General features: G+C 42.6%; 1 protein-coding gene and 2 pseudogenes across 3 annotated transcripts; 2 read left to right on the forward strand and 1 right to left on the reverse strand.

Moving 5' to 3' along the window:
• The first annotated feature begins 583 nt into the window (after nucleotides 1-583).
• On the forward strand, nucleotides 584-788 carry LOC137877977 (small nucleolar RNA U3; annotated as a pseudogene).
• Nucleotides 789-3,418: 2,630 nt separating this feature from the next.
• On the reverse strand, nucleotides 3,419-22,350 carry exoc3l4 (exocyst complex component 3-like 4). 3 transcript variants are annotated; one of them, XM_068717996.1, is made up of 14 exons: nucleotides 22,136-22,350; nucleotides 20,212-20,463; nucleotides 18,239-18,364; nucleotides 17,107-17,343; nucleotides 15,660-16,278; nucleotides 14,343-14,460; nucleotides 13,454-13,579; nucleotides 13,070-13,170; nucleotides 11,690-11,788; nucleotides 7,811-7,934; nucleotides 7,044-7,166; nucleotides 6,239-6,391; nucleotides 5,656-5,777; nucleotides 3,419-4,224 (listed from the first exon to the last, which is right to left on the reverse strand). In XM_068717996.1, exons 2-14 carry the CDS (start codon nucleotides 20,435-20,437, stop codon nucleotides 4,011-4,013), a joined length of 2,388 nt encoding a protein of 795 aa, XP_068574097.1. In that variant the 5' UTR covers nucleotides 20,438-20,463; nucleotides 22,136-22,350; the 3' UTR covers nucleotides 3,419-4,010. The 3 variants fall into 3 exon arrangements, with proteins under 3 accessions (XP_068574097.1, XP_068574096.1, XP_068574098.1); XM_068717995.1 differs by having other exon boundaries at nucleotides 3,419-4,227; XM_068717997.1 differs by lacking the exons at nucleotides 3,419-4,224; nucleotides 7,044-7,166 and adding an exon at nucleotides 11,353-11,410 and having other exon boundaries at nucleotides 5,690-5,777.
• Nucleotides 4,429-4,633, forward strand: LOC137877978 (small nucleolar RNA U3; annotated as a pseudogene).
• Nucleotides 22,351-24,509: the final 2,159 nt, after the last annotated feature.

Genomic DNA, 24,509 nt, shown 5'->3' on the forward strand with positions numbered 1-24,509 from the left:
TGCACGCAATAATTTTACTAAGTGTGAGCCAAAGGAAAAGTGAAAGTATCCGAAGTGTTGCTGTTCAGACTTGCATCAGCACCGAAAATAAAACACAGCGACAGACCGACACCACAGTGACCACAAGTACAAACAGGGAACTTTGACAAAACAGAGCTTTTACAGGAAACCAGATGTTTTACCTCCATGAAGTGTGAGACTTCAACGTCCACTGAAGGAGACTCTTCCTCACATCATCATCATCATCACATCATGTTTTCTAGATTGATCGACGCTCTTCTCGTGATGATGTGCGCTCTTCTTCTTCTTAAAGAAGACATGTCTTTCATTCTAACCAAAGACTTAGATTTAGAAATGGAGGTGCAATGTTAAAGTGGTTCTGGATGAGAAAATGTGACCTGAGTGGAGTGCTACTTTCACTATTAATGTAAAATGATGTGTTTAACAGTCAAACTTCATAATTTGTTTTTACAGCAGCTTAAAGTGTCCACTCAGACCGTGTTTCCTCCATCAGAGTCTCCTCACCAGCAGTCAAAGAGCTCGTCTCCAGACACGAGACCCTGAGAGACATCCAGAACAAACCAAGACTTTACTCTCAGGGGTCATGTCTTTAGTTGTTGACTTGAGAAACGTGTTTCTAATCAGTTTGGTCTCGCTGCCCACGATGAAGAGCTCACATGTTTCCTTCAGAGCAGGAAGCTGGTGGGAGGACTTTGATTCTTCTCCACTGATGAAGACTGTTCAGAGAGTCTGGAGGAGACTCTGATGGAGGAAACAGTCTGAGTGGAGCGACTATCTTCTTTAAAGAATCAGAATTTATCTTTAAAGCTTCTTCCAGATGTTTTATTGATGTCTGACTAATAAATACCTTCTCAGGTTGAAGTTGAGCAGAACTCTCCTAAGAACTACACTGTATCTCTAAACTCTTATGTGCTGTTAAAATGTTAAAGATCAACTAAACTAACAGAGTGAGAGGAGCTCTGATCAGAGGAAGTGAAAACAGCTGTTTGTGTCGTTGCAGGTGTTCAGTTGTTCTGGCTGATTAAACCTCTGCAGTTCTAAAATAATATATATATATATATAGATTTTGAAGATTCAGGAGTTCAGACATGCAGATGGAGTCATGAGACTATTTGTTTCATGTGTTTTATTAAAAAAGGATTAAATGGGTTTGACAATATATTTCTATATAATCCCTTTGGCGTCCTTCACACTAAAGGAAATCTAATACAGAAGCATTTCATATTTAAACTATAATTGTTTGGATTAGTGACAACTTTGGTTCCTAAAAACAGTCACAACATGTTTAAAACCAGATACACCCGAGGGTCCCCCATTTGGACGCAGAGTACATCAAAACTTAGAGAGTTTTGTGTTAAAAGTAACTGGCAGAGAACCCACGAAGAACGAATATAGTGATGTTATAGTTCTGCAGAAACCTCAGCGTCCTGGGAACAACATGAACTAGGTCACTTCTACATGAGACAAACACATCTCCCATCAGCCAAGCAAACAAATAACAAAATATCATAAATCATACTCGATATGACTGGGACAGACCGGAGAAAAAGGCTGCTACACTCCGTTAGCAACGTGCTACCTACGAACATGCAGCATGAAAAAGCACGAGCGCCTGACGGAGATTACGGACATAGTTTCCATTTCTCTCCCCGGTAAACCATCGCAGAGATATTCAGCTTCGAACACAAAAAGTCACACAGCTTTCATCGAATATTGTACTTACTTTTGGTCGAATCTCAGCGACAAAATGGAATATCTCCGTACTTCCAACGCATGTTTGTCCAGCTGCTGGTGCTCCGTGTGAATCCGTTCGATTCGTGTCTCTCCGACACTCCTCGGATTCTTGGGAGGGTTGGAAGCTCAGCAAATCAGATTTCAGAGCTGGACCTTTTTGAGCTTTATTGGCTAATAGTGCTGTCAATCATCTAGCTTTCAATTCCAGGCAATTCTATTGGCTCCTACGGTTCGAAGGATGTCTCAATGGTGAAAATCGGAGAAGGGGGGGCTGAGATACAGCCCTGAACAGAGAGTCGAAGCAGGATTTGACCTTAAACTAAATAACTAAAAAGGGCATAGAAAGAGCTTAAAACACTCAAAAAAGGTCCAATCTTCGGTCTATTGATTCAATGAACATCATGAGTGATACATAGAAGTGATATAGAGTGTTTTTGAATTTTAAAAATACTTTTTTATTCAAATATTGGAGTATTTGATCAGTTTTCTAATTTGAAATGCTCTATATTTCATAAATGTTTCACTGTATCTATGTATAGCTGTGTATATAGAGCCTATATCAGTTGTTCTAAGAGCCCAGCATATTAAAAGTCTTGGATACCCATACTTTCCAAAAAACAATACCCTAAAAGTGCTGTTTTTCAAGATCGAGCTTTTGAGTTTTCCAAGTTCTGCTGTGTTCCATCCTTATCTTATGTGAACCAGTAACATGTATTCTGATAGTTCCATGATTTTTCTCATCTCAAAAATATATAAAAATTGTTTTTATTTTTTTTTTTTTTTTTATTTTATTTTATTTTTTTATACAATTAATTAGGTATTTCTTATCTTTATTCGAGCTGAGGCCTGCAAATAGGCCTCGTTTTTAAAAGGTTTAAAATAACCTGATTCAAACCATCCTGAGACACTGAACTCTTCACTTCTCCCAGCGGACAACAATCATAAATACATAAACTATTTACAAAACACAAGAAAACAGAATCATGGTCAAATGAATACATGAAATGTACAAAGATCACATGAAGCTTGTTCTTCCACCAGCTGAGATCACACATGAGACACACGTCACTACAGAAACCCTCGTATTTAAGAATGATGAAAGGCAGTTTGAAGGGCTCACACACACACACACACACACACACACACACACACACACACACACACACACACACATAAATACATGAGTACCGTTCGCTGTGTTCAGCTCCTCACTCAACATTCACATGCAAAGAGATTCTTACAGCTTTTATCGGTTTAAACTCAAATTAAGGTCCAACAGCCTTCAAAGATGACGCTTTTTACGACTAAAGTATAACGAGTGTTTCTTCTGAAAGCTGCTTTTAATCCGTTGACGTCTGCTCAGAGCTTCACACGCGCATTAAAGCGTCACAATATTTGATGACTGGGACTTTTACCAGGAATAGTTGGCGAAAAGCTTTTTCTTCCCAGAAAAGAAGATCCTGACGTTCCTCACACCGCTGCATCACTCTCATGGCGTAACGCACTGCATTCGTGCACGATCAATGTGTTCTGTAAGTGGGAACATGTGAGGCTTTTCTACACCGGCCGGGGAGTCTGAGGAGACATCAAATATTTGCTGCTCACTCGTCTGTTAGGCCACAGAATGAACTGTAATATGTGTAAAAACAGTAAAGACGTGGTATTCAATTATTTTAACTTTATTTAAAGGACACTGCTGGTCTGACGCTGTATTTTCTTTTGTCACAAAATCCCACGAAAGACCAAAACAATGTGTGAGTCCGTCTCTCAATTCTTCTCCGTGGCAAAATTACATCTGTAAAAACAAACATATGGTTTGATTTTTTAAAAGCTCTCAGGAATTTTTCTAAAATAAGTGCTCACTTTAGTTTTCAATCAAACAAATCAGGACGAAGTGGTGCATTTGATGGGGACTACTTTCAGCGGCGGATTAATCCACATCTTGCGGTCTAGTGAGTATTTTCTTTTAAGTCTCGATTCAACAAACGTTCATAACTGGACCAACTTCTTGTATCAGCCTCATGAATAAGCGGTTTATCATGTTTATTATAAAGCTACCGGTTCCTCTCCGTGTGACTGAGAACGATCGGACCTGAAAAACATGAACCGCTTCTGTGTAAAAAAGGTTCAGTTTAGTGTTTGAGAGCAAGAGTACCTTAATTTATGTGAAAAATGTGTCAAATCTTAAATAACACAGCAACATAACACAATAACATAACTTCCCCTCTGCTCAGCGACTCGTCCTCCATGCCGCACTAGTTGTCGGGCAGCAGGAAGCTGAGGCAGGAGAAAGGCAGGTTGGAGAGGCAGTCTGTGTTGACGGTGACCTGCATGTTGCCAAATAGGACCTGGCTCCTGTCGCCGCCGCCGCCCAGTTTCTTCTTCAGCTCCGTGTGCCGCTGGAGGATCAGCTGGTGCTCACGGCCTCTCAGCAGGCCTCTGAAATACAGGACAGCAACCAGGTGCCTTCTGCTGCAGGCGGAGAAGAAAGCAAACACAGAGACATGTTTTAAGGATCATCAGTGCATTGGACGTCAAATTTAACGGGGAAAAAGAAGTAAAATAACGTGTGAGTGATTGTAGGAGGAGTGTGTTTGTGAAGCTCAGGAGTTCACCAGCAGTCAAAGAGCTCGTCTCCAGACACGAGACCCTGAGAGACTTCCAGAACAAACCAAGACTTTACTCTCAGGGGTCATGTCTTTAGTTGTTGACTTGAGAAACGTGTTTCTAATCAGTTTGGTCTCGCTGCCCACGATGAAGAGCTCACATGTTTCCTTCAGAGCAGGAAGCTGGTGGGAGGACTTTGATTCTTCTCCACTGATGAAGACTGTTCAGAGAGTCTGGAGGAGACTCTGATGGAGGAAACAGTCTGAGTCGTCTACTAAGAACTAAAAACAGATTGTATCTGTGAAGTTTCTGCTTCCTTTCCATGGGAGATTTGGGGGAAATGGCATTGAAGTTTAATTATACATTATAAACAATAAAGGAGCTTTTTAAATCATCAGTGAAGTCATCGGAATGAATGGCAGAGATCTCAGCTTGTCATCAGCACTTCGTTATTTAGTTTATTTTGCTTGTTTGGTTTGACTCATCCTCTCACATGTCACATGTGATCACAAACACATGATTTATGAGCAGCATAATCTCAGGAGTTGATAAGTAAACAGTTCATTTCTACTGTTTCATCATCGCTTCCTCATTCTTCTGTTAGTGAAGTCGACTCGCGTGTTGAGTCTCTTAATGAAACAGAGGTCGGGTCAGCTGACCTCTGCGTCTCCTCCGAGCAAACAGAAGCCCCGTCGTCGAACACTTTCACAATTACATAAGGCAAAACTTTGATGCTTTTCATGCATTTCAAATGGGAATAAAAATCAGGAAGTTGGTTAAATGTCTTCACTCTGGGGTTTTTTTGGGTGTTGAAGTGAGTTGACTTTGAGTATTTTAAGGCAACAAAACCGTCGCTTCGACCTGCGTTCGTGTTTCACTTTAACAAACCGGCCTGGTTTACAGGAAACCTCTTCAGCCCGGGTGACCGTGGCTTCACCTGGAGGCTCATCCTCGTCATCCTCGTGGTGAAGGTCTCTCCTCAAGCTTCTGGATTGGCTAGTTGAACATAAATATGTTTAACCTGGAGTCGATCTCCAGCCCAGAGGCGGGTCAGGTCGCCTGTCAATCACACGACCCGAAAATGTCTGGTTGCTGCTTGTTCGGTTGTCAGAATCGATATTCCAACAAGTTCTCCAGAACTCACACAGGAACTCACCGTTTCAGAGCAACAGGTGTTTCAGGGTTAACTGGTGACTTTCAGCAGAATGCGTCTTTTCTATTTCCGTGACTTTTCTGAGTCAGTTAGTCAGTGAGTCGTACAGAATGGTTCAGTGACTTGTTGGACTCGCTCACCTGAAGTCGGGGTAATGCTCCACTAAGGGCTGCAGATGGTTCTTTATGTCCGTCTTGTTCTTCTGTGCGATGACGTCGCTCAGGTCGTCTCCCACAGCGTAGAGCCACTCGTGACTCGACTTCTACCACAGAGACAACAAGACATGCAGAAAATATGAGTTTGAATATGTTTTGAATTCTTTGAGTTTTAAGTGTTGTGAGTTTCACCTGGGCAACCGAAAACAAATCAGCATTTGACCGGGGCAGTTTAGGTATTTTAGGCTCCCAACCTGAGGGGCCGGCCCCTCTAAAGGGTCACCTGATGAATTCGAGGGGTCGTGAGATTATTATGGGAAAGGAAATAAGAAAAATATTTATTTTTCTGCATTTTGTTTTGGTGAAGTATCTGGTGATTTCACTCATCTGGTACGCGGAAATACTCAAGTCAAATTGTACTTAAGTACAAAACATGAGTAAATGTTCTTGGAAAGTTTAAATCTTTTACATTAAAGTGTTTCGATGAACTGTTTCTTCTTTTCTTTCCCCATATTGACCTGCAGGTCAAACAGGAACACGCTGAAGAGGAAGTGAAAGACTTTGTTACCATGTTCTCAAACAGATCACTGAGCCTCTCGCACTGCAGGCGCATCTTTCCCGCCGCCTTCTTGTGTTTGCGGTTCTTGCACGAGTAGTTGTTCTTCATCAGCTGGCCGACGTATTCCCTCACCACGTGGTAGTGCAGTCGGCTCGCAAACTCCTGTTGCCGGGAAACACAAACACACAGATTGAGGGGTGGGGTGGGGGGGTGGGGTTGCAGAATAACAGGATGGGCACCAAAAAAGAAAAGGGGAAATGTGAGTGTGGTTCTCTTTATTTGTCCGTCACACGACCAGCAGCCATCAGATCATCTGAACTTCCACCTCCGCTTCCACCTATTCATTCCTGACTGTGTTTCGGGGTTTATTCGGTCTCGCTTTCATGTGTCCTGCAGTCACAGCATCCGGCCCAAAACAATGGCGCCCAATTTGATTCACTGGAACTTCCAAGGAGGTCATAAAAAGCAAATAAGGATTTCCTCCAGCTAACCCTCCAAAGCGATTATTTAGTGTGAAAAGCTTTATTTGTAGCTCAGCTTCTGCCTCCTTTTTAATCTTCAAAACAAACATTGCTGCCAAAGCTAACACTCATTGTGTGTGGTTTGTCCAATCAGGATGGGACAAATGCCAGTAAATCTTTGGCTCTAACTGGAAACTTTCTCGTATCATATCCGACACTTTGTCAGGTAACCGGTCGTTATTAAGAGGTGGGGGTCTTTCCTCTCAGGAAGACAAAGCGGTTGGTAAATGCTGGAAATCCCTCTGACGGCCTCTTCCAGCTTGTTTCCTCCTCTTCCTCCTCCTCCTCCTCACCTGATTATGTGGCGGCCTCATCAGAGCGCAGTGCCGAGAAAGCAGCTGCGTCCGACTGTGAAGCTGCTCAAAGTCTTCGTCGTTGGTGAGCCACTTCCTCGTCATCATCCTCCTCAGGTACGGCTGGAAAAACAGCACAGGAAGCAGGTTCACAGTGAAGGGAAGTGTTATCCTCCACAGGTTGGATCGGTGGATAACATACAACGTTATTTTATATCAATGAATTACACCTCCTGTGGTCGTATGAAAAGAAGACTGTTGCTGCTCAGAACTACAGGTGGAAGTAGAGTGATGGAGGTAAAGCAACACAAAACCTCAGAGTGGAGGATTGGATATTAAGCAGAACTGTTTATGTCCGGCTTCCTGCAAACAATCAAGGTTGGTTTTATTAAACCACGACTATAAACTTTCTCCAACCTCCACCAGGTAGTTTCTGTGCCTAAACGTGAACAAACCTTTAAGCACAGTTAGTGGCAGATCCCAGATCAACAGTGAAATAATGCCCTGCGGTTCCTTGACCTGTTTTGTTGTGAGATAATAAATCCACCTCTGAATTTGCGTGCCTTCACTTCCTGCTTTGTGCTCTTTTACAGGAAGTGACTTGCTTCGCTGCATTGAATTTGAATGAGAGATTCAGGAAAAGAGACTTCCCTTTTCAATTCCCCTTTTAAGAAAACAAGCTCTCTGAGTGAGGAAATAAAGGGATGAAAACCAGAACCGGGCTTTCACCTAAAACAACGCTGACTTTATTCGCGTGCATTTTGTACCTTGACGTCGTCTTTGAACTGGTCCTCCAGCGCCTGGTTGAGCCTGATAATCAGCTCCGACGCCTCTTGTCTGAACCCGTCCACCTCGTCTGGACATGAGTCCCGGTACCCCTCCATGTGCTGCCTGCAGGAGCACAAACAGCACCACTGACTGAGGACACCAAGCGATGCTTGACCTTTGTAAAGAACTGACACATTGGAGGGAAGAGAAGTGCGTCTGACTTACTTAACTAGTTCAGTTAAACTTGTAAAGGAGTGTAGTATACCTGTGTATTGCTATACTTTTACTCCACTACACTTGAAGTATTGTACTTTATCTGACGGCCAGAGTTACAATGTCAATATTCAAATCTTTTTTGGTTTAGGACCTTTTCACCAATGCTACTGTAGCAGTTACATTAAAGACAAAGAAGACTTCTCTTTAATTTAAATAACTATATGAAAAAGTAGAAAACTCAAAGAACATATCTTTATTCTTCTTCTTTCCTCCATCATTAATCATCTCATGACCCAACAGATGTATCTGGTGACCCTTTGGAGGGTTCCCTATGTTGGGAACCATATATGTCATAATAATCAGTCACAAGGGCCCTTTTTCTGCACAGCGAGCACTTTCACTTTTGATGCTTTCAGTACATTTATAGATGCAGACACTTAGAATTTCCCCTCCAAACCTACTTCCCCCCCTTCTTGTTTCCTAACCGGGTGTGTAGCCTCCACTGTTAAAACACTCATTCATTCAACTGCACAGTGTCAGCATGATATGATCATGATATGATAATAATCTTTATTTGTATTCTTTTGTATTCACACTCCTCATTGCAGAGGTCTGGGGACTAGTAGTAGAGGTCTAGGGACTAGTTGCAGAGGTCGAGGGACTAGTTGTAGAGGTGTAGGGACTAGTTGTAGAGGTCTAGGGACTAGTTGTAGCGGTCGAGGGTCTAGTTGTAGAGGTCTAGGGACTAGTTGTAGAGGTCAAGGGACTAGTTGTAGCGGTCGAGGGTCTAGTTGTAGAGGTCTAGGGACTAGTTGTAGAGGTCTAGGGACTAGTTGTAGAGGTCGAGGGTCTAGTTGCAGAGGTCTAGGGACTAGTTGTAGAGGTCGAGGGACTAGTTGCAGAGGTCGAGGGTCTAGTTGCAGAGGTCGAGGGTCTAGTTGCAGAGGTCGAGGGACTAGTTGCAGAGGTCTAGGGACTAGTTGCAGAGGTCGAGGGTCTAGTTGCAGAGGTCGAGGGACTAGTTGCAGTTGCAGAGGTCGAGGGACTAGTTGCAGAGGTCTAGGGACTAGTTGCAGAGGTCTAGGGACTAGTAACAGAGGTCGAGGGTCTAGTTGCAGAGGTCGAGGGACTAGTTGCAGTTGCAGAGGTCGAGGGTCTAGTTGCAGAGGTCGAGGGTCTAGTTGCAGAGGTTGAGGGTCTAGTTGAAGAGGTCGAGGGACTATTCACCACAAATCCGCCTATACTCTTAGAAAAAGGGCAGAGGTTCTACACGGAACCCATTGCTTCTTTTTTGAAAAAAGGGTTCTTTGTAAGATCACTTTTCATCCTAAGAACCCTCTTTTGACAAAAGATATCTTCAAGGATTGTTCAAAGCATTGATCCAACCTTTCAAATCACAAATCACAAGGATAGTCCCTTAAAATCCTCACCACCCAAAAACTGCGATCCTCTTATTGGGTTCTAGGTGAAACCCTTGGATTATAAAAGTATCCTCAGTAGAACCCCATGGGTGAGTTTTAGTTGGCCACCTTAAGAAGGTGGAAAGGTTCTGGATTGAACCCCTTAGAGAGGGTTATGGGTGGAACCATTACACCATAGACGGGTTCTCTGTAGATCATCTCATAGGGGGTTCTGGGGATGACCCTTTAAGTTGGGTTCTAAGTAGAAAGCTCTGAAAGGATTCCAAGTGGAACCTTTCTAAAAGGTTCTATCAGGAACCTGTAAAAATGGTTCTCCAATGAGGACAAGAACCCTAAATGGTGAGCGCCTATATTTTAAAGAGTATAGGCCCCATCATGAACAAGGGGGAACTCTAGGTGGCTGCATCTGATCATACTTTTACACAAGTACTTTTACACTGTTGTATAAGTACTTTTACTGAAGTAAAGAATCTGAATTTCTTCCACCAGCAGTTTCAACATATTTTCACACCACTGGCAAAGTTGTGACCCTAAACCGGAAGCCATAAGAATTAAATATAATTAGATTTGATAAACAAAGCCACGTTTTTCTGAATGTACGTTACACCTAATGCAGTAATTAGAGATGTGTATTTATTGTAAATGTCTGCAGGACTGAGACCCAGAGGATGGAGAGCAGTGGTGTTAGAGGTGAAATAGTCAACCACAGACATGAGATCTGCAGCTATAAACACACACCGCTCTCCTTGAACGACCGGCTGCAAAGACTGGAAGCAGCAGCTGGGGGAAGTTTGAGAGGTTCATCTGGCTGTAGCCTCACTGCTTTCACCCCCAGCCCCCCCCGTAGCTAAAAGCACAGCAGCGCTTCTCACTCTCAGCCCCGATTCCCAGAAATCACGTGAGGTGGCACTCTCTCCAAACCTGGCACAGTGTCTCTCACACGGCCTCGTCAGAAGTGTGTGTGTGGTGAGGCTCTGCTGTACACGTCTTCTGAACAAGCTCGTAAAAGAAAGCTCCCACAAAAGACGCTCGCTTGAATCACACATAAATCGTGTTGGCATGAATGCTGCGGAATCTCCCGGTCAAGTCCAAAATAGGTCAGAGATGAATCATCTAAACAAAAGCTCAAGATAGTCTCCAGAATCTTTTTAACCGTTTGTTTTCTGCAGTAGTTTGTTTACGAAGATACAGAAACAATAACACAACTAAAAATCATAAGTTTAAGGTCATTAAACCAAAACATAATCCGATCGTTTCTGCACTCTCGGAAAAAAGGGGTTTTCCCAGGGTTCCTTGCTAAGACTAAGGGTTCTATTAAGAACCCACACACCCCCAGACACTGTGACTGTGAACCATGATTGTTGTGGGTTGCACTGCACCAAATCATGAGGAACCCTGGGAGAGGTCTAGATGAAACCCTTGGAATATAAAAGGGTTCTCAATAGAACCTCCGAGGTGGATTCTTGTTAGCACCCTTCTAAAGTAAGGAAAGGGTCTGGGTTGCACAGATGGTTTTAGGTATTTTTGTTCGGTTCTAGGTAGAATCCTCTGAAAGGGTTCCAAGTGGAACCTTATTTTTTGGTTCCACCAGGAACAAAAATGTTTCCTCCGAGAAGTAGTGGAGTAAAAAGTACAATATTTACCTCTGAGATGTAGTACAGTAAAAAGTACAATATTTACTTCTGAGATGTAGTACAATAAAAAGTACAATATTTACCTCTGAGATGTAGTACAGTAAAAAGTACAATATTTACCTCTGAGATGTAGTACAGTAAAAAGATGTAGTGGAAAAGTATTGAGTATCAGAGAATGGAAATACACAAGTAAAGCACCTTAAATTTGTACAGTACTTGATAAATATTAAGTATTTGTATTTTTTCTAATGTACAGTGTTTTATTCTTACTTTGTACTGTTCTTCATGTATGAACCAAGTTCCCACTGATGGACAATAAAGATGTATTCTGCAATAATTAAATACAGATAAATATATTAAAATGTATTTGTAACAATTTGAGCTTTTATTTTGAAGATAAAACAACCTAACATTACTTCCTTTTGATCTGATCGACTAGTCTTTAGTATTTTAAAGTTGTGCTCTTATGACTGCTTCTGAAACAGAAACTCATCTCTGAATATGATGTCTGGTGATATTATTTTCACGTTACGATTTACGGTTTTGTCAGAGCACGTCGGTTCGCCTCCGGGCCTCATGGGTAATTTCAGGAAGTCATGTGACTTACTGTAGAGCAGTGAAGCAGTTGATGTATGTTATCTGATACTCGGTCCAAAGAGGCTTCGGCCTGAGAGCGCTGCAGTGACGCCTGAACTCCGCCTCAAATCTGTGAGGAGGAGAGAGGAGGAGAGAGATGAGGATTCAGCCTGTCAGACAATGAACGGGGTTCAAACTCCCACGTTTAATAGACTTCCTGTTCGTACTTCACTGGACTTTCCATTTTATTCTACTCTATACTTCTACTCCACTGCATTTTGGAAGCAAATGTACTTTTTACAGCTTTCGTCACTTTTGCAGATTATTAATACAAAATAAAAATTCACAAATAAATCATTATGGATTAAACTACGCAGCAGTATACAAAGTAATTTGAATGAGTTCCATCTTTACCAGCTGCCACATTAAAGGGAACATCAATAATTATAATCCAGTAATATAATATGTATGATTCTGAAATGGGACAATCAGGACAGAGAGTACTTTTGGTACTTAATGTATATTTTGATGCCAATACTTGTTCTTTTACTGCAACGCGATTTTGAAAGCAGGACTTTGTACTACTTTTATATGAATATAATATCTGAGAACTCCTTCCACCGTTGTCTCCAGATAACATGAGTTTAACTGCTCTTTGTTGTTATTTTTTTATGTTTTCTGTTCACTCTTTTTTGCTGCGGCAGAGATAAAACTAAAATAAGATGAATGTCATATTTCTGTGTTCTTGAGATAAAGAACGATGGAGGAGAGGACGGTCACAGTCTGAATGATAAACCGTGTCACAGTGGAGTTCAGTTAAAAACAATATTAGTCATAAATCAGCCAGAGGAAATATTCCGACGTTTCGACAGTGCGTTTGTTGCACATCACTGAGGGCAGGATCCTGTTTTCAGTTGGATTTCTTGTGGGTGGGTTCCCCCTCACACGTCTACCTTCCTCTTTTACTTCTTCATTTATACACATGCATGTATTGTTTATTGAGTATCATGTGCTATTTTCCTCCCCAGAGTGTTTGACTTGATGCCATTAAACATTTGCCCTCCTCACTTATGCATTATTTCTGAAGATAAATATGACGACAGACTGAAGTTCTTATTGTATGTTCTTATGAAGACTAACTTCAATGTCAATCCATCCCATAATTGTTGAGATATTTCAGCCAATATTACTCTTCCTCTAGCTAGCAGAGCTAAACAATAAAAGGACATGTGTAGCAGAGAGTGTAAATATCCAGTAAAATATCAGTTTATGTCTTTATGAAAGATTATTTTGGAAGATAAACTTAAATTTAAAGTTTAGAAGCTGTTTTCTGTCAGTAGATGTCAACATACTCTGTATATTACTGTCCTTTGTGTATTTGTACACACTCAGTGTCTCTGTGGGGACAGACCTCTTGGGGAACGTTCTCAGCTCCTGGAGGCAGCAGGAGATCACTTCCTGTTCCAGCTGAGCGTCGATGAGTCCAGAATTCTGAACGTTCCCTTTCACCCACTGCAGAGAGAGAGAACACACCAGCACACACACTTTAGTACAAACACACACACACACACACACACACACACACACACACACACACACACACAGAGCTTCACATGGAGCTCTCTGCTGCCGCCACATGGTCAAATCACAGCGTTGCATGTTTTGTCATCCAGACTCATTAATATTTACTTGTAAAGGAAGATGTTTGATTTTGACCCCCCCCCCCCCCACATGAAAGCATCATGTGACATCTCTTCTTTGACATCTACATATTTAATAATAATGACAGTCGTACCGTCCAGATGTCCATGTGAAACGGACAGTCGAGGAAGTCCTCCTCCTTCTCCGGAGGCTTGCTGTCCCTCCAAACGTCCTCATGTTCAACTTCAATGAGTCTGTCCAGAAAAGACCTCATGTCCTCCTGCAGTAACAGACACAGAGGAGAACAGAGGACGAGTTGGTCAAAACGTCTCCTCCGGTCTTTCTTCTCTGATGATTCTATTTCAGCTCGTCATAAAATACTAATTATTATTATTATTATTATTACAATGTTTAACGAGCCACAGCAGGATGTTACAGATGGTGGTTTAGTCTTGAATCACCAAATTAGAGGCTTTTGTGCTTTTATTTTGAAGGTCAAAGTGGAGGAAAAATCCAATAAGTGTAGTTATGTTTCTGTTTTGTGACTGATATGTGAGGAAAAAGATGATTTTAAACAAAACCTTCTTTCTAGTTTGGTTCTTGATTTCTTTTGTCTTTGTTTTTCACCTTTACTCCCCATCACCTGACTTCCCACCTACACACCTACACACACTCACTTCCAGCCAATTTGTGAGTTTTAATAAAGCTTTTTTGCCTCGTGTTTTTCTGTTCTGAGCTTCTGTAACCTGCACTCGCCTGGCATTGAATCACTCTTCTTCTTTGTCCGCATTTCAGTCCAATCCTACATTTCCTGAGTCGTGACAAACTCATTAAATCCAACTTGAATTCAACAAGATGAAGCTGTGAGATCAAGAGGTCCATGTCTTATGGGATTTTTGGTTCTTTTGCACATAAAATGAAGATTTTATTTCCCTGCATGAAGGACTAAAGCGCCTGTTTACTTCACCACCTAGTGAAAAGAACTCTGAAGAAAGGTTAACTAGAGCTCTCTGCTAAAAGCGACGGACGGCGGCGCTCGTCACCTTCACTCCGCAGCAGAACTTGTCTTTGAGCTGCGTCAGGAACCCGTCCTCCAGCTGCAGGCCGGCGCTCTCGTCCGCCATGTCCGGCTGCAGGCTGAGACTTCCCATGATCCTCTCGCTGTGACACAAGACACATTTAAACAACATCTGCACGCGATGTGAAGAACGCTGAAGACACGTCGCTTCATGTCGGGAGGAGAGGAGAAATCAGATTACAAGCTCTGAAGAACTGTTTGAGGAAACAATCTTTAAATACTGCTGTGAAGCAATACTAAATACAGTTTAAAGTACTTATTGAGTATGATTATTCACATGCAGTATACTGATGCATCACTCTTATATATTTAATAAAAAGTGCATTGATCTGTATGAGCAGTAATCTGACAGTATGTGTATAAACTGAATAAATAAAGTCTTTTTTTAAGGTGCTACTTTACATAATCTGAGAGACGCACGACCTGATTAAAATGTTTCCATTTTGGCCTCGAGAGAGTGTTGTGCTTCTTTTTTCATCAGTTTATTTTTGGTCTCCCAAATGTTGTTTCGAGCATGTTTTTTTGTGTGTGTGTGTGTGTGTGTGTGTGTGTGGGGGGGGGGGGGTTGGCATGGCCTGATTCAGCAGTGCTGCCTCTGATTCTCACTCTGGTGCTGTCTCTAAACATCTCTGTCTGCATCTGTGCTGTTGAGATGTGTTTTTAGAACACTTTCGGTTTCCTGCAAGTTTGAAATCTGGGAGATGAGGCCCAGACGTCCGGAGTCACGGTGGAGTCACGGAGTCATCCGCCTCTTTCCCTCGCTCTGAGGCCATTCACTGGATGGAGGCATTTTCCTAATATCTTTCTTTTGTTTTATCAAATGACCACTAAATCGATATTATTCAAGTTGTTGAGGCAACTTTATTGCACACATCTGCACGTAAGTTGGAGGTGTAGAGGTTAATATTATTAAAATACGACCATAGTTACTCTTTATCTGTCGTATTGTAAACAAACGTCTCTCAATACTTCTCTAACTAATGGTGAAGACATAAATATTTAAAAATACCTCACAAATATATAAAAAACAGACTCAGTGTGTCTGAAAACATAGACAGTCAGAGTCCAAACTATCAGGATGTCACAACATCTCATCACATTTCTTATCCACAATCCTTTGCGTATCAGATATACGAGCAACATTTGGTGCTCTAGACACAATGAACTACAGAGTGTGTGTTCATGGTGATGAAGCGATATGTCACCCAGAGATATCAGGCTTTGATCCATCATTACATCTGTCTTGGAGAAACAACATCTCAACGCACTTATGTTCACTGACCTCTTGTAGCTGTTGATGATCCAGCGCAGCAGAGCGTACAGGTCCTTCTGCTCCGTCGCCTGCTGCTCCAGCTTCTTCATGTGCTGCCCGACGACCCGGTGGTAGCTCCTCACGTAGGCGCTGAAGACTCTGAAGCTGGGCGGGTACGACCACCGCAGCTCCCTCTTCACGCTCTCCAAGTCCTCCACCACGGTCTGGCCCAGCAGCCCCAGGTGAACGGCCAGCCAGGAGACGTTCTGCTCCCTCCGCTCCAGGCGAACGCTCGCCACCTTCGCCCGCACCCCCTCGCCCACCGCCTCCCTCCACGCCTCCATCCAGCCGCCCGAGAGCCCGCCGGGCTCCTCCGCCCTCCTCTCCTCCTCTTGGATGATGCGAGCCACGGGAACCAGCAGCCCCTTGTTCCTGGAGGGAAAAGAGTTGGAGTCGCGCACGATGGCGTTGACCTTGTTCCTCAGCTCTCCGTAGAGGAGGTTGAGGTCTTTCTCCTTCTTGGCCAGCTCCATGGGCGAGTCCTCGACGCACCGCTCACGCTCCTGCTGGAACTCCTGCCGCAGGGCGAGCAGGTTCAGGTGAGCCTCCTCCAGCACCTCATTCTCGATCAGCTTATTGATCTGCATCACTGGGAACACAATAGTAGAGCTTAAGTGTCCAATAAAGATAGACAGAGGCGAGGGAGGACACACACGGTCACTCTTCATTTGTCCTGTTAAACGTATTCTCAATGAATCAGTGAACAGCAGGGAACCTCTTAAATCCAGAGGAAGTTATTAGTGAATTGAACGCCTCTTTCAGGCAGGATTTAGACCCTGACTGTGGCGTCTGCAGACAAACTGAACCCCGGTGTATTTACATTGGGAGTAAGACTCCTGTTACCGGCTGCTTCTGTTGCCAAAACAGACAAAAGATCAGTTGAATGTGCGGACAGAGAAGGAGACGGGAAGGCGTTTGGGAAGAGAAAAGGTCGCATTCATAACTTGCAGCTACGAATGTCTTCAAACTATTTTTTGGACACTTGTTCTAAATCTACTGGTTCCTCAAAAATGTCCAGTAATTTGTGGACTTGAGACCATTTGTATATAAGTTACAGCTCCACTCGACGTTACAGAGCTTTGTGGTGAGTTTCAGCTCATTGTGTATCTCTCCGACTCACAACTTTACTGTTCTGATTCACTCTAACTGCTCTCATAGCTTCATATACAGAGAAAGTGTTGTAATAAAGTAACTGTACACTACAGCAAACAGCAGACAGCCTCAGTTAGAGACCAGCTGGTGAACATAGTGGATCATTTAAAGAGGCTGATGTTTCCCTCAGGTGGTCGGTGGAGACCAAAAACGGAGCTAAAAGAGCGACAATATTGGACGTAAATTCGTCAGGTGACACAAAGATGAAAATGTTGTCACACGCTAACGTCACTTTAAGGTTATAAACACGATGAAGAGGCCGTACCTGACAGTGGCGCGTGGGGTATTTCTTGCAGCGTGTACGACTCCTCCATCTCCTCACACGCCTCCTCTTCCTCCTCCTCCTCTTTGTGCTCCTTCCTCTCCTCCGCTGGGTTTTCGGAGACGGAGACCAGCGCCTCCGGTCTGCAGCTTTTATCCTTCTTGGAGCCGAATTTCAGGCTCCGACGTATGGACGCTCCCCTTTTCACGAGGGAGTCACCGAACCCGGCCATGTTTGGATCTGAGCGGGTAGGAAACCGGTTGGCTTTTACTAGGCTTTTACTGACCCACATGTCTGGCCTCCTTTGCTGCTGTCAACTGTGCTTTGTGTTGGGAACCTCAAGTCCAAAGTTAATCAATTAAATGTAATACATTGTGGTTTCTTGTGTGTGTGCTGCTACCTTTAAGCCGATGTAACATAGGTTAAAAGGTTCAGGTTAAATCACGCTGAATGGGAAAACTATGCCACCTGTTGTCTTAAATCTGAGCAGTAGAAGCAAAGGATTGTGGGTAATCCTCGAGGATTTGCCACTCGGTAACGTGTCTGTGTGAAAAAGTACAGTTGAGCTGGCTTTGTTTGTTTGGATATTATTTGTCTATTATCTTCGTCATGTTTTCATTCAGTTAACCATTTATGTGTTTTATTGAAGTAAAAATACTTTAAAAAAGAGTCACAGAAATCTGTATACATATATTTTTGTATTTCTCCTCACAGAGAGTTTCTGTTCTATTTCGTTTATTTTATTTACATGAATTTAAAGGCGCCATACGATCACGTATCATTGCACCACTGTATCAGTGTATTTAAAACGGGATTATGGGTAATCCTCAAAGAAACGGAGGATTTGCCACCAGAGAGAGCATACGCTGTTGACCATCCTACTATAATGTCCTTTGTCATGAATGCAGATGTGGAACAAAGCTGCTGTTACCATAAGCCTGACCAGCTCTGGGAGATTAATAAAGATTCCCACTGACTGACTCACACATTTCTTTGTACTATTTGTATTGTTTACAATTTACAGAACACTTAAAAGGTATAAAAAACAGTGAGAATGTTGGTAGAACTTTAACATCAGCAGCCGGGAGACTTGCTGATATTGAAACACTGATCCAGTGCTGAGTGACTGAGTTACCTGTCTTTGAACGCAGCAGACCTTTTCCTTTCTGCGGAGCGGCGTCGCTCTTGTCTTCGTCTTTCCTGCTGAAAAATCCTCCGATGTTCTTCAGAGGAGACGTGACCGGAGAGCCGACGCTCAGGCCTGAAACACAGAGGCACAACGTTTCCTCGTTTCACAATCACGCCACAAGTGAAAACGATCTCAGACCTTGAAATCAATTTCACTTCCTTTTCGTTTGTATTTACATTTTTTGCGAGTGGCTGCGTGACTCGGCAGCGTTCTGTCCTCACACCGTGACCTGAAACTAAAGCAACTGAGGAATGCAAAGATTAAGTCTTGATGAAAACAACCAGGTGAGTTTGGCTCGACTCCAGAATCTAAACGTGAAAGTCACCGGAGACTTCAGACAGCAGTTTGTCCTCCACTCTGCTGACAGAGACGATAGTTTAAAAGAGAAGCTACTGTAAATGAAATGACCTCTAGTGTACGACTAAACTGGACTAAAGTCACTTTGCTGAATGCTGCGGAAATTTCTAAATGTTAGGACTTGCAAATAAAAACCCTGAGCACGATGTTTTCCTGTCATTCTGCTGTTGAAGGAACCAAAATCAACCCTAAAACAGCTTTAAACAACAGCTCAAGTCTGGAAATGGACAGAAGTGGTCGTGTTTCTGAGCACCAGAGTCCCTTTAAAAAAACCTCTCATTCTACTGCAGCAGGGTCTGACAGTCTGTCCCTCTCAGTCCTGGTTCTGGTTCTCCCGTTGCCTCCCTTCCCTCCAGCGGGTCCAGCAACACGTCCTGGGTCTCCAGCAGCGTGGCGTCGGTGTTTGGCTCCCAGAGAGGAGAAGCTCTGCTCCTGGAGGAGGAGGAGGAGACGGTGCTGCTGCCGGGAGCTGAGCTCTCCTCCTCCTCCTCCAGGAGCAGAGCTTCTCCTCCTCCCTCCGGAGCGCCGACTGCAGGTCCAAGGCTGCAGGTGAAGCCGGATCTGGGTCTGTCCTCGGTGGACCAGGTCTCTGCTGGAGGATCTGGGTCTGTCCAGCTGAAGGAGGTTCTGGTGAACCGGCATGATTTCATCTGGTTTCACCAGAATCCGACCCGGTGGCTCCGATGACGAGCGTTAAGAACAACTCTATAGAAACAGACCATCTTCTCTCTGATGGTCTCTGTACTGATGGAGGTCTGATAGAGGATCAAGACTACACTGAGACTGGTTCAGAACCAGTTAAAGGTTCCTCACATGACCTTAAAGAGTGAGGTCATTGCTTCTTTCCTGCGTGAGATTGCTGATGAGGTGGATCATTAACCACTAAACCACCGTCTTACTCACAGCTCATCTCATAGTTTCTGTTGTTTATTATCATCTCAAACACGTGACGTCAAAGATCCAGATCCAGTTCAAAACTCATTATTAAAAGATTATTTTTATCATTTGGTCTTCAGAAAAAAAGTGACAAATTCTTTCCTAAAACTTAAGTTGATCAATCCAACAGTCTAAAACCTCAAAAACATACATTTACTCTCACATAAGAAGCAAATCTTCACAACTGAAACTTGGGAACGTTTGGTGTTTTTGCTGTTTTTACACCGACTGAAGCAGAACGTGTTCCAGAATCACACATCACTGCTATTCACCACAGAACATCCAACTACAATCTCCTGTAGAGGACAAACAGAGACATGTTTTGTTTTCAGTGTAAGTTAAGCGATGCTTGTCTTGTGTTTCTCTCTGAACTTTATTCACACACTGAGCAGAATCGGCCGCACCTGAGTGGAGCGAGTTCACACACGTCTTCATGCATTTCTAATCTCAAGTTAGCGTATATTTGTGAGCTCAAGGTGGAAACGCAGGCCCCGAAAAACTGTAATCGCTTCCTGGTTCTGTGGGGATTATTCTTTCTGTCGGCACACAAACACCAAATCTGCTTTTCTTCTGACCCTTCAGAGGCCGCATTACTGCCCGCAGGCAGATCTAACGTCGGTACTCACTGGGTGACGGTGGCGGTCGTGACCCCGAGTCGTCCACGGTCGTGACCCCTGATCCCTTGCCTCCGGAGGCCAGCGGGCTCTTCTCCGCCGCCCACTGGATGCTGTTCCTGAGCGTCTGAAGCACGCCCGGCGACTGGGTGCCGTTGGTCGCCGTCTTCCCGTCGCTCTTGAGGGACACCCGGTCCTCGTCGGGGTTTCCAGTGGACTTGTCCATCATTTGTGACATCTTGTCCCGTTACGTGAACGTCCCACCTGTGGGGAAGCAGAGCATCAAATGAGAGGGTACGGTCGGCCGGCGCTCTGCTCAGCTCAGGGTGCTTACGGTTTGCTCTCTGTTATTGTGTTTTCAGAGAGGAGGGACAGGCGGAGCAGGTTTCTTTGTTTACAGATAACATGACCGGCTGGCTTCATGTCAACATGGTGGAAGAATGAAATGTGTCTGTAATATGTTGTAACGGCAGCTTCACGCTGTACACAAGGACGTCATTTACACTGGAATGAGGATGTCCCCCCCCCCCCACGACTCTTTAATAAAATATCTCTTCTGTTTCCTGACTGTCAATCTCCTCTAATCCAGACGAGGGAAGAGAGAAGTTCATAAAAAATGTTTAATCTTCATCATTTTAGGTGAGATAAAACATTGTTTTCATGCACTTCATTTAGAGAAAATTATCTATTTTGCTGATATTACATGTGTTGTTTCAGACTAGTGGAAATAAAAACATCCAAAATACACATTTATGTATTTATTTTACTACTTTGTCTTTTGGCGTCTGTAGATTTCTCCTAAATCCACTAAAAGTTTCCATCACATAATGCCTAATTTGCATATTCCAACACACAATTTCAGAAAACTTGTAATACAAAAAATGATTTACTTAATGTATGTGAACAACTGAGGAAGTTTCATGGTGATATCTATTAGTTAATTATTTTTCCCTATTCGCCTGTAGTGTCTCCACAGAAAACAAAGGTTTAGCATCATCAACACGGAGCTGAATGAAGCTTCTCTGGTTCTACCTTTGTTTTATTGGTTCTACCTCAGCTCTTCCTTGTTCATTATCATGTTTATTTCCATATCAATAAACAAGTCCTATTTAGCTGCTGTGCTCTCACTCCGCTTTGCGTTTCAGTGTTGTCTCCATGTCATTCGTAGGACTTTTAACAAATAAAACAAAAGCAGTAGCGATTGTCCTTTAGATGATTCCAGTCATTATCTCTCACTATAGGAGATGAAACGCTGCAGTAATGGGTTTAATTTACTTAAAAAGGAAAGCCCACCGTTCTCTGTGGTTACTATAATTAGCCCAATAACATCACAGAGGACACTTTTAATTCCCACTCAAAGGTTTGAAGAAACATTATTTCACACACAGAATCAAATAAATGATGAACTTGTTCCAGCTCTTCATGAAATATGATCTTGAAGCTCTTTGGTTTGAAATGTGTAACTCTTGGTACGGACTGCTCTACGTAAAGATTATAATCCCTTAAATAAAGGTTTGTCAATACGGTACTTTCAGTTTTATTTGCCTTTGGAGGCTTAGCAAAAAAAAAAAGTGAAAGTAAAGAAAGCGGCTCATTAACAATGCTCTTTACTTTCGGTATCCTCCACCACAGGTGATCTAAAATCATATCATATGTATCGGAACACGATACAGTTCTGTGAAGTCATGAATTGTTAAAGCAGTTCAGGATCGACGCAGTAAGAAGTGCTGATAACAGTGTTTGACACCTAATGACCTGAGAGCCATTCTACCAATCGAAATGTCGCACTGCAAGTGAAGCAAAAGACTCAAGTTTGATTGAGAGACAAATATTTGACCAATGCAGACAATGTGTACATGTAGGTAAAGAGTTACAGACAGAGAGAGAGACAGAGAGACAGAGAGAGAGACAGAGAGAGAGAGAAGGTTCCTCTTACCTGTGTAGCTCAGGTAGAAAATGCTCTTCCAACCCTTCCTCTTCACCTCCACTCAATACCTGCTTTCACTTTCTGAACCTTTATGTAAAGCCGGTTTGGGATAATTACAAGAAGGAGAAGTGACTTTGCTTGAGGAGGAAAAGAAAGTGTTCAAAGCAGTTTGTAAAAAAGCAGAGCGGCCAGTGTCACATGACGGAAATCACTCTTCCTGCTCGTCCAGTTAATGATTAGACAGATAATAAGTGAAGGAGTGTCAACTGAGCGGTCTGAACCGGATCTTTACAAGCTGTTTTAATTCAACAGTAAACGTTATTGTACTCAAACAGATCAGTTTACAGGTATTTTACTCACCTGGAATGTGGCGTTAAAGCATGCGACCATGCTGCGTTTAAGAGCGCCCGTAAACTCCTGCTTCATAAATGAATAGGTGTAACAATAACATTTACACAATTACGAGGTACTTATACTTGTATAAGTGTTTTACTTTTGATAGTTTAAGTGCATGATATTACATCTGTAATTTTAAGAGGGATTTTAAACGCAGTACTTCTACTTGTAACGGAGTATACTTACATTGTTGTACTTCTTACGTATAGCAAAGGACCTCAGTACTTCTTCCACCACTGATTGTTAATATGATGCATCAATGTATAAGCAGCATTTTACTGTAGTAGCTGCTGGAAGTGGAGCTAGTTTTATATACAGTTTAGTCCAGTGGTTCCCAACCTGGGGGTCCGGCCCCTCCAAAGGGTCACCAGGTAAATCTGAGGGGTCGTGAGGTGATTATTGGGAAGAAAAAGCAAAGTTCTGATACACAAGTTTTATTATTTTGGTCTCAAATCTCTCATGTGAAATTCTACCTTTGGGTCCAGTTATTTAAAAACAAAACCATCTGAAGAGTTTAGAGCTGATGCCAACGATGCCAACAACTCCTATACGTCTGAAACATGACATGACCCCAGTTAGACATTGTTTGTGAGGGAACACCAGCCAGGAATGTTTAGAACTGTTGGTTTAATCTTTAACAACATTGTATTGCATTTTATAAGCTTACTTCTTACATAATGTTAAAAGCAGCCTCCAATATTTCCTTCTGAAATACACTACGGTAGAAGTAGAACGCAACAGAAGATGGAAATACTCAAGTTAAGTACAAGAACATTAAAATGATACAGTCCTGGAGAAAATGTTCTTAATTTCTTTCCACCAGTGTAACTTACTTACATGAAGGTTGAAAAGCAGGTGACAGAAAACACCCAGCAGAAAAATCATATAGCTATAAAAAAATAATCACAACAATGGACACAGTAAATGTGATTAATTGAAATACAATGAAGCTTGGATGCTAGTGGTGATAACAACTAAATGAACTCTGTCACTGAGACAAATTTCCACTCGAGCCATAAAACCCGATTGGTCATCTACTGCAGTTGTTTCTTAGCCTGTGAACCTTAAACACAAAGCAACGTTTACTTGTGAACCCTCTCACATTGTTTCTGAGATTTTTAGAGACATAAAGAAAAGGTCAAATAGAAAAATGGCACTAAAAAAATAAGATTTTAGTATTTTATTTGAATCACTACTTGCTGGAGTATATGTGGAGCTGCATACAAACAGACCTAAAACAAACCGTCTGCTGTTGATAATGCGTCCCAGCTTTCCAGCTGAACTTTGTCAGGTCAAAGTGTGCTAAAGTAATAACGAGATAAAATACATGGTGAATGCCATGCCGCGTACGTCCACCGGAGGGAGATATGTGACACTTTTGTGTCTCGTGTAGTTGTGGAGGAGGCGCTGACCTCACCTTCATGCTTTTTTAATGCAGGAGATGGACCTTAAGTACAGTTTTAAGTATGCGGATGGAAACATTGAGATTTGCATTGAGCAGCTGTTTAAATCAGGTCAGACATCTGCTCAGCAGCTCCATGGAAAAGATCAGCATTGTACATTTCCGGTCCAGATGAATGACATCGTGACCAACTGCTCGATCTTGTGTGTGTGTGTGTGTGTGTGTGTGAGACATACAGTGAGAGGATTATAGATATACGGCAATGAAACGGTTACTGAGCTGCTATCTACAGTATAGTGTCAGCATCAGCTTAACACAACAAATCATGTTTTATCCATTCATCCATCTTGTCCTTATTTTCTTAATCTTTTTCTTCTCTGACCCAAAACAAAATCTTTATAAAAACTGTGGGTGAAACCTGAGAAAAAGACACATTTAAAATGTTGTGCGTTTGTTGTTTCTTACATTTGCGATACTAGTTTTTCACATGTGAAATTCAAATTAATTCACCGCTTCGTTCATGTCTTTACATCCTGGTACGAAACACACACAGCATCGTAGCTTCAACGAGAGATGTCACTTACA

Source organism: Cebidichthys violaceus, unplaced genomic scaffold, assembly GCF_023349555.1.
Source record: "Cebidichthys violaceus isolate CVI_PGR_0920_01 unplaced genomic scaffold, fCebVio1.0.p SCAF_22, whole genome shotgun sequence".
Taxonomy (NCBI): domain Eukaryota; kingdom Metazoa; phylum Chordata; class Actinopteri; order Perciformes; family Stichaeidae; genus Cebidichthys; species Cebidichthys violaceus.

Coding starts and splice junctions, on each gene's coding strand:
- exoc3l4 (XM_068717995.1), bottom strand. CDS start 20,437: ATGTCACAAATGATGGACAAGTCCACTGGAAACCCCGACGAGGACCGG. Junction 18,365..20,211: donor ACGACCGCCACCGTCACCCA/GTGAGTACCGAC, acceptor TCTGTGTTTCAG/GCCTGAGCGTCGGCTCTCCG. Junction 17,344..18,238: donor TCTGCTGCGTTCAAAGACAG/GTAACTCAGTCA, acceptor CTACCCGCTCAG/ATCCAAACATGGCCGGGTTC.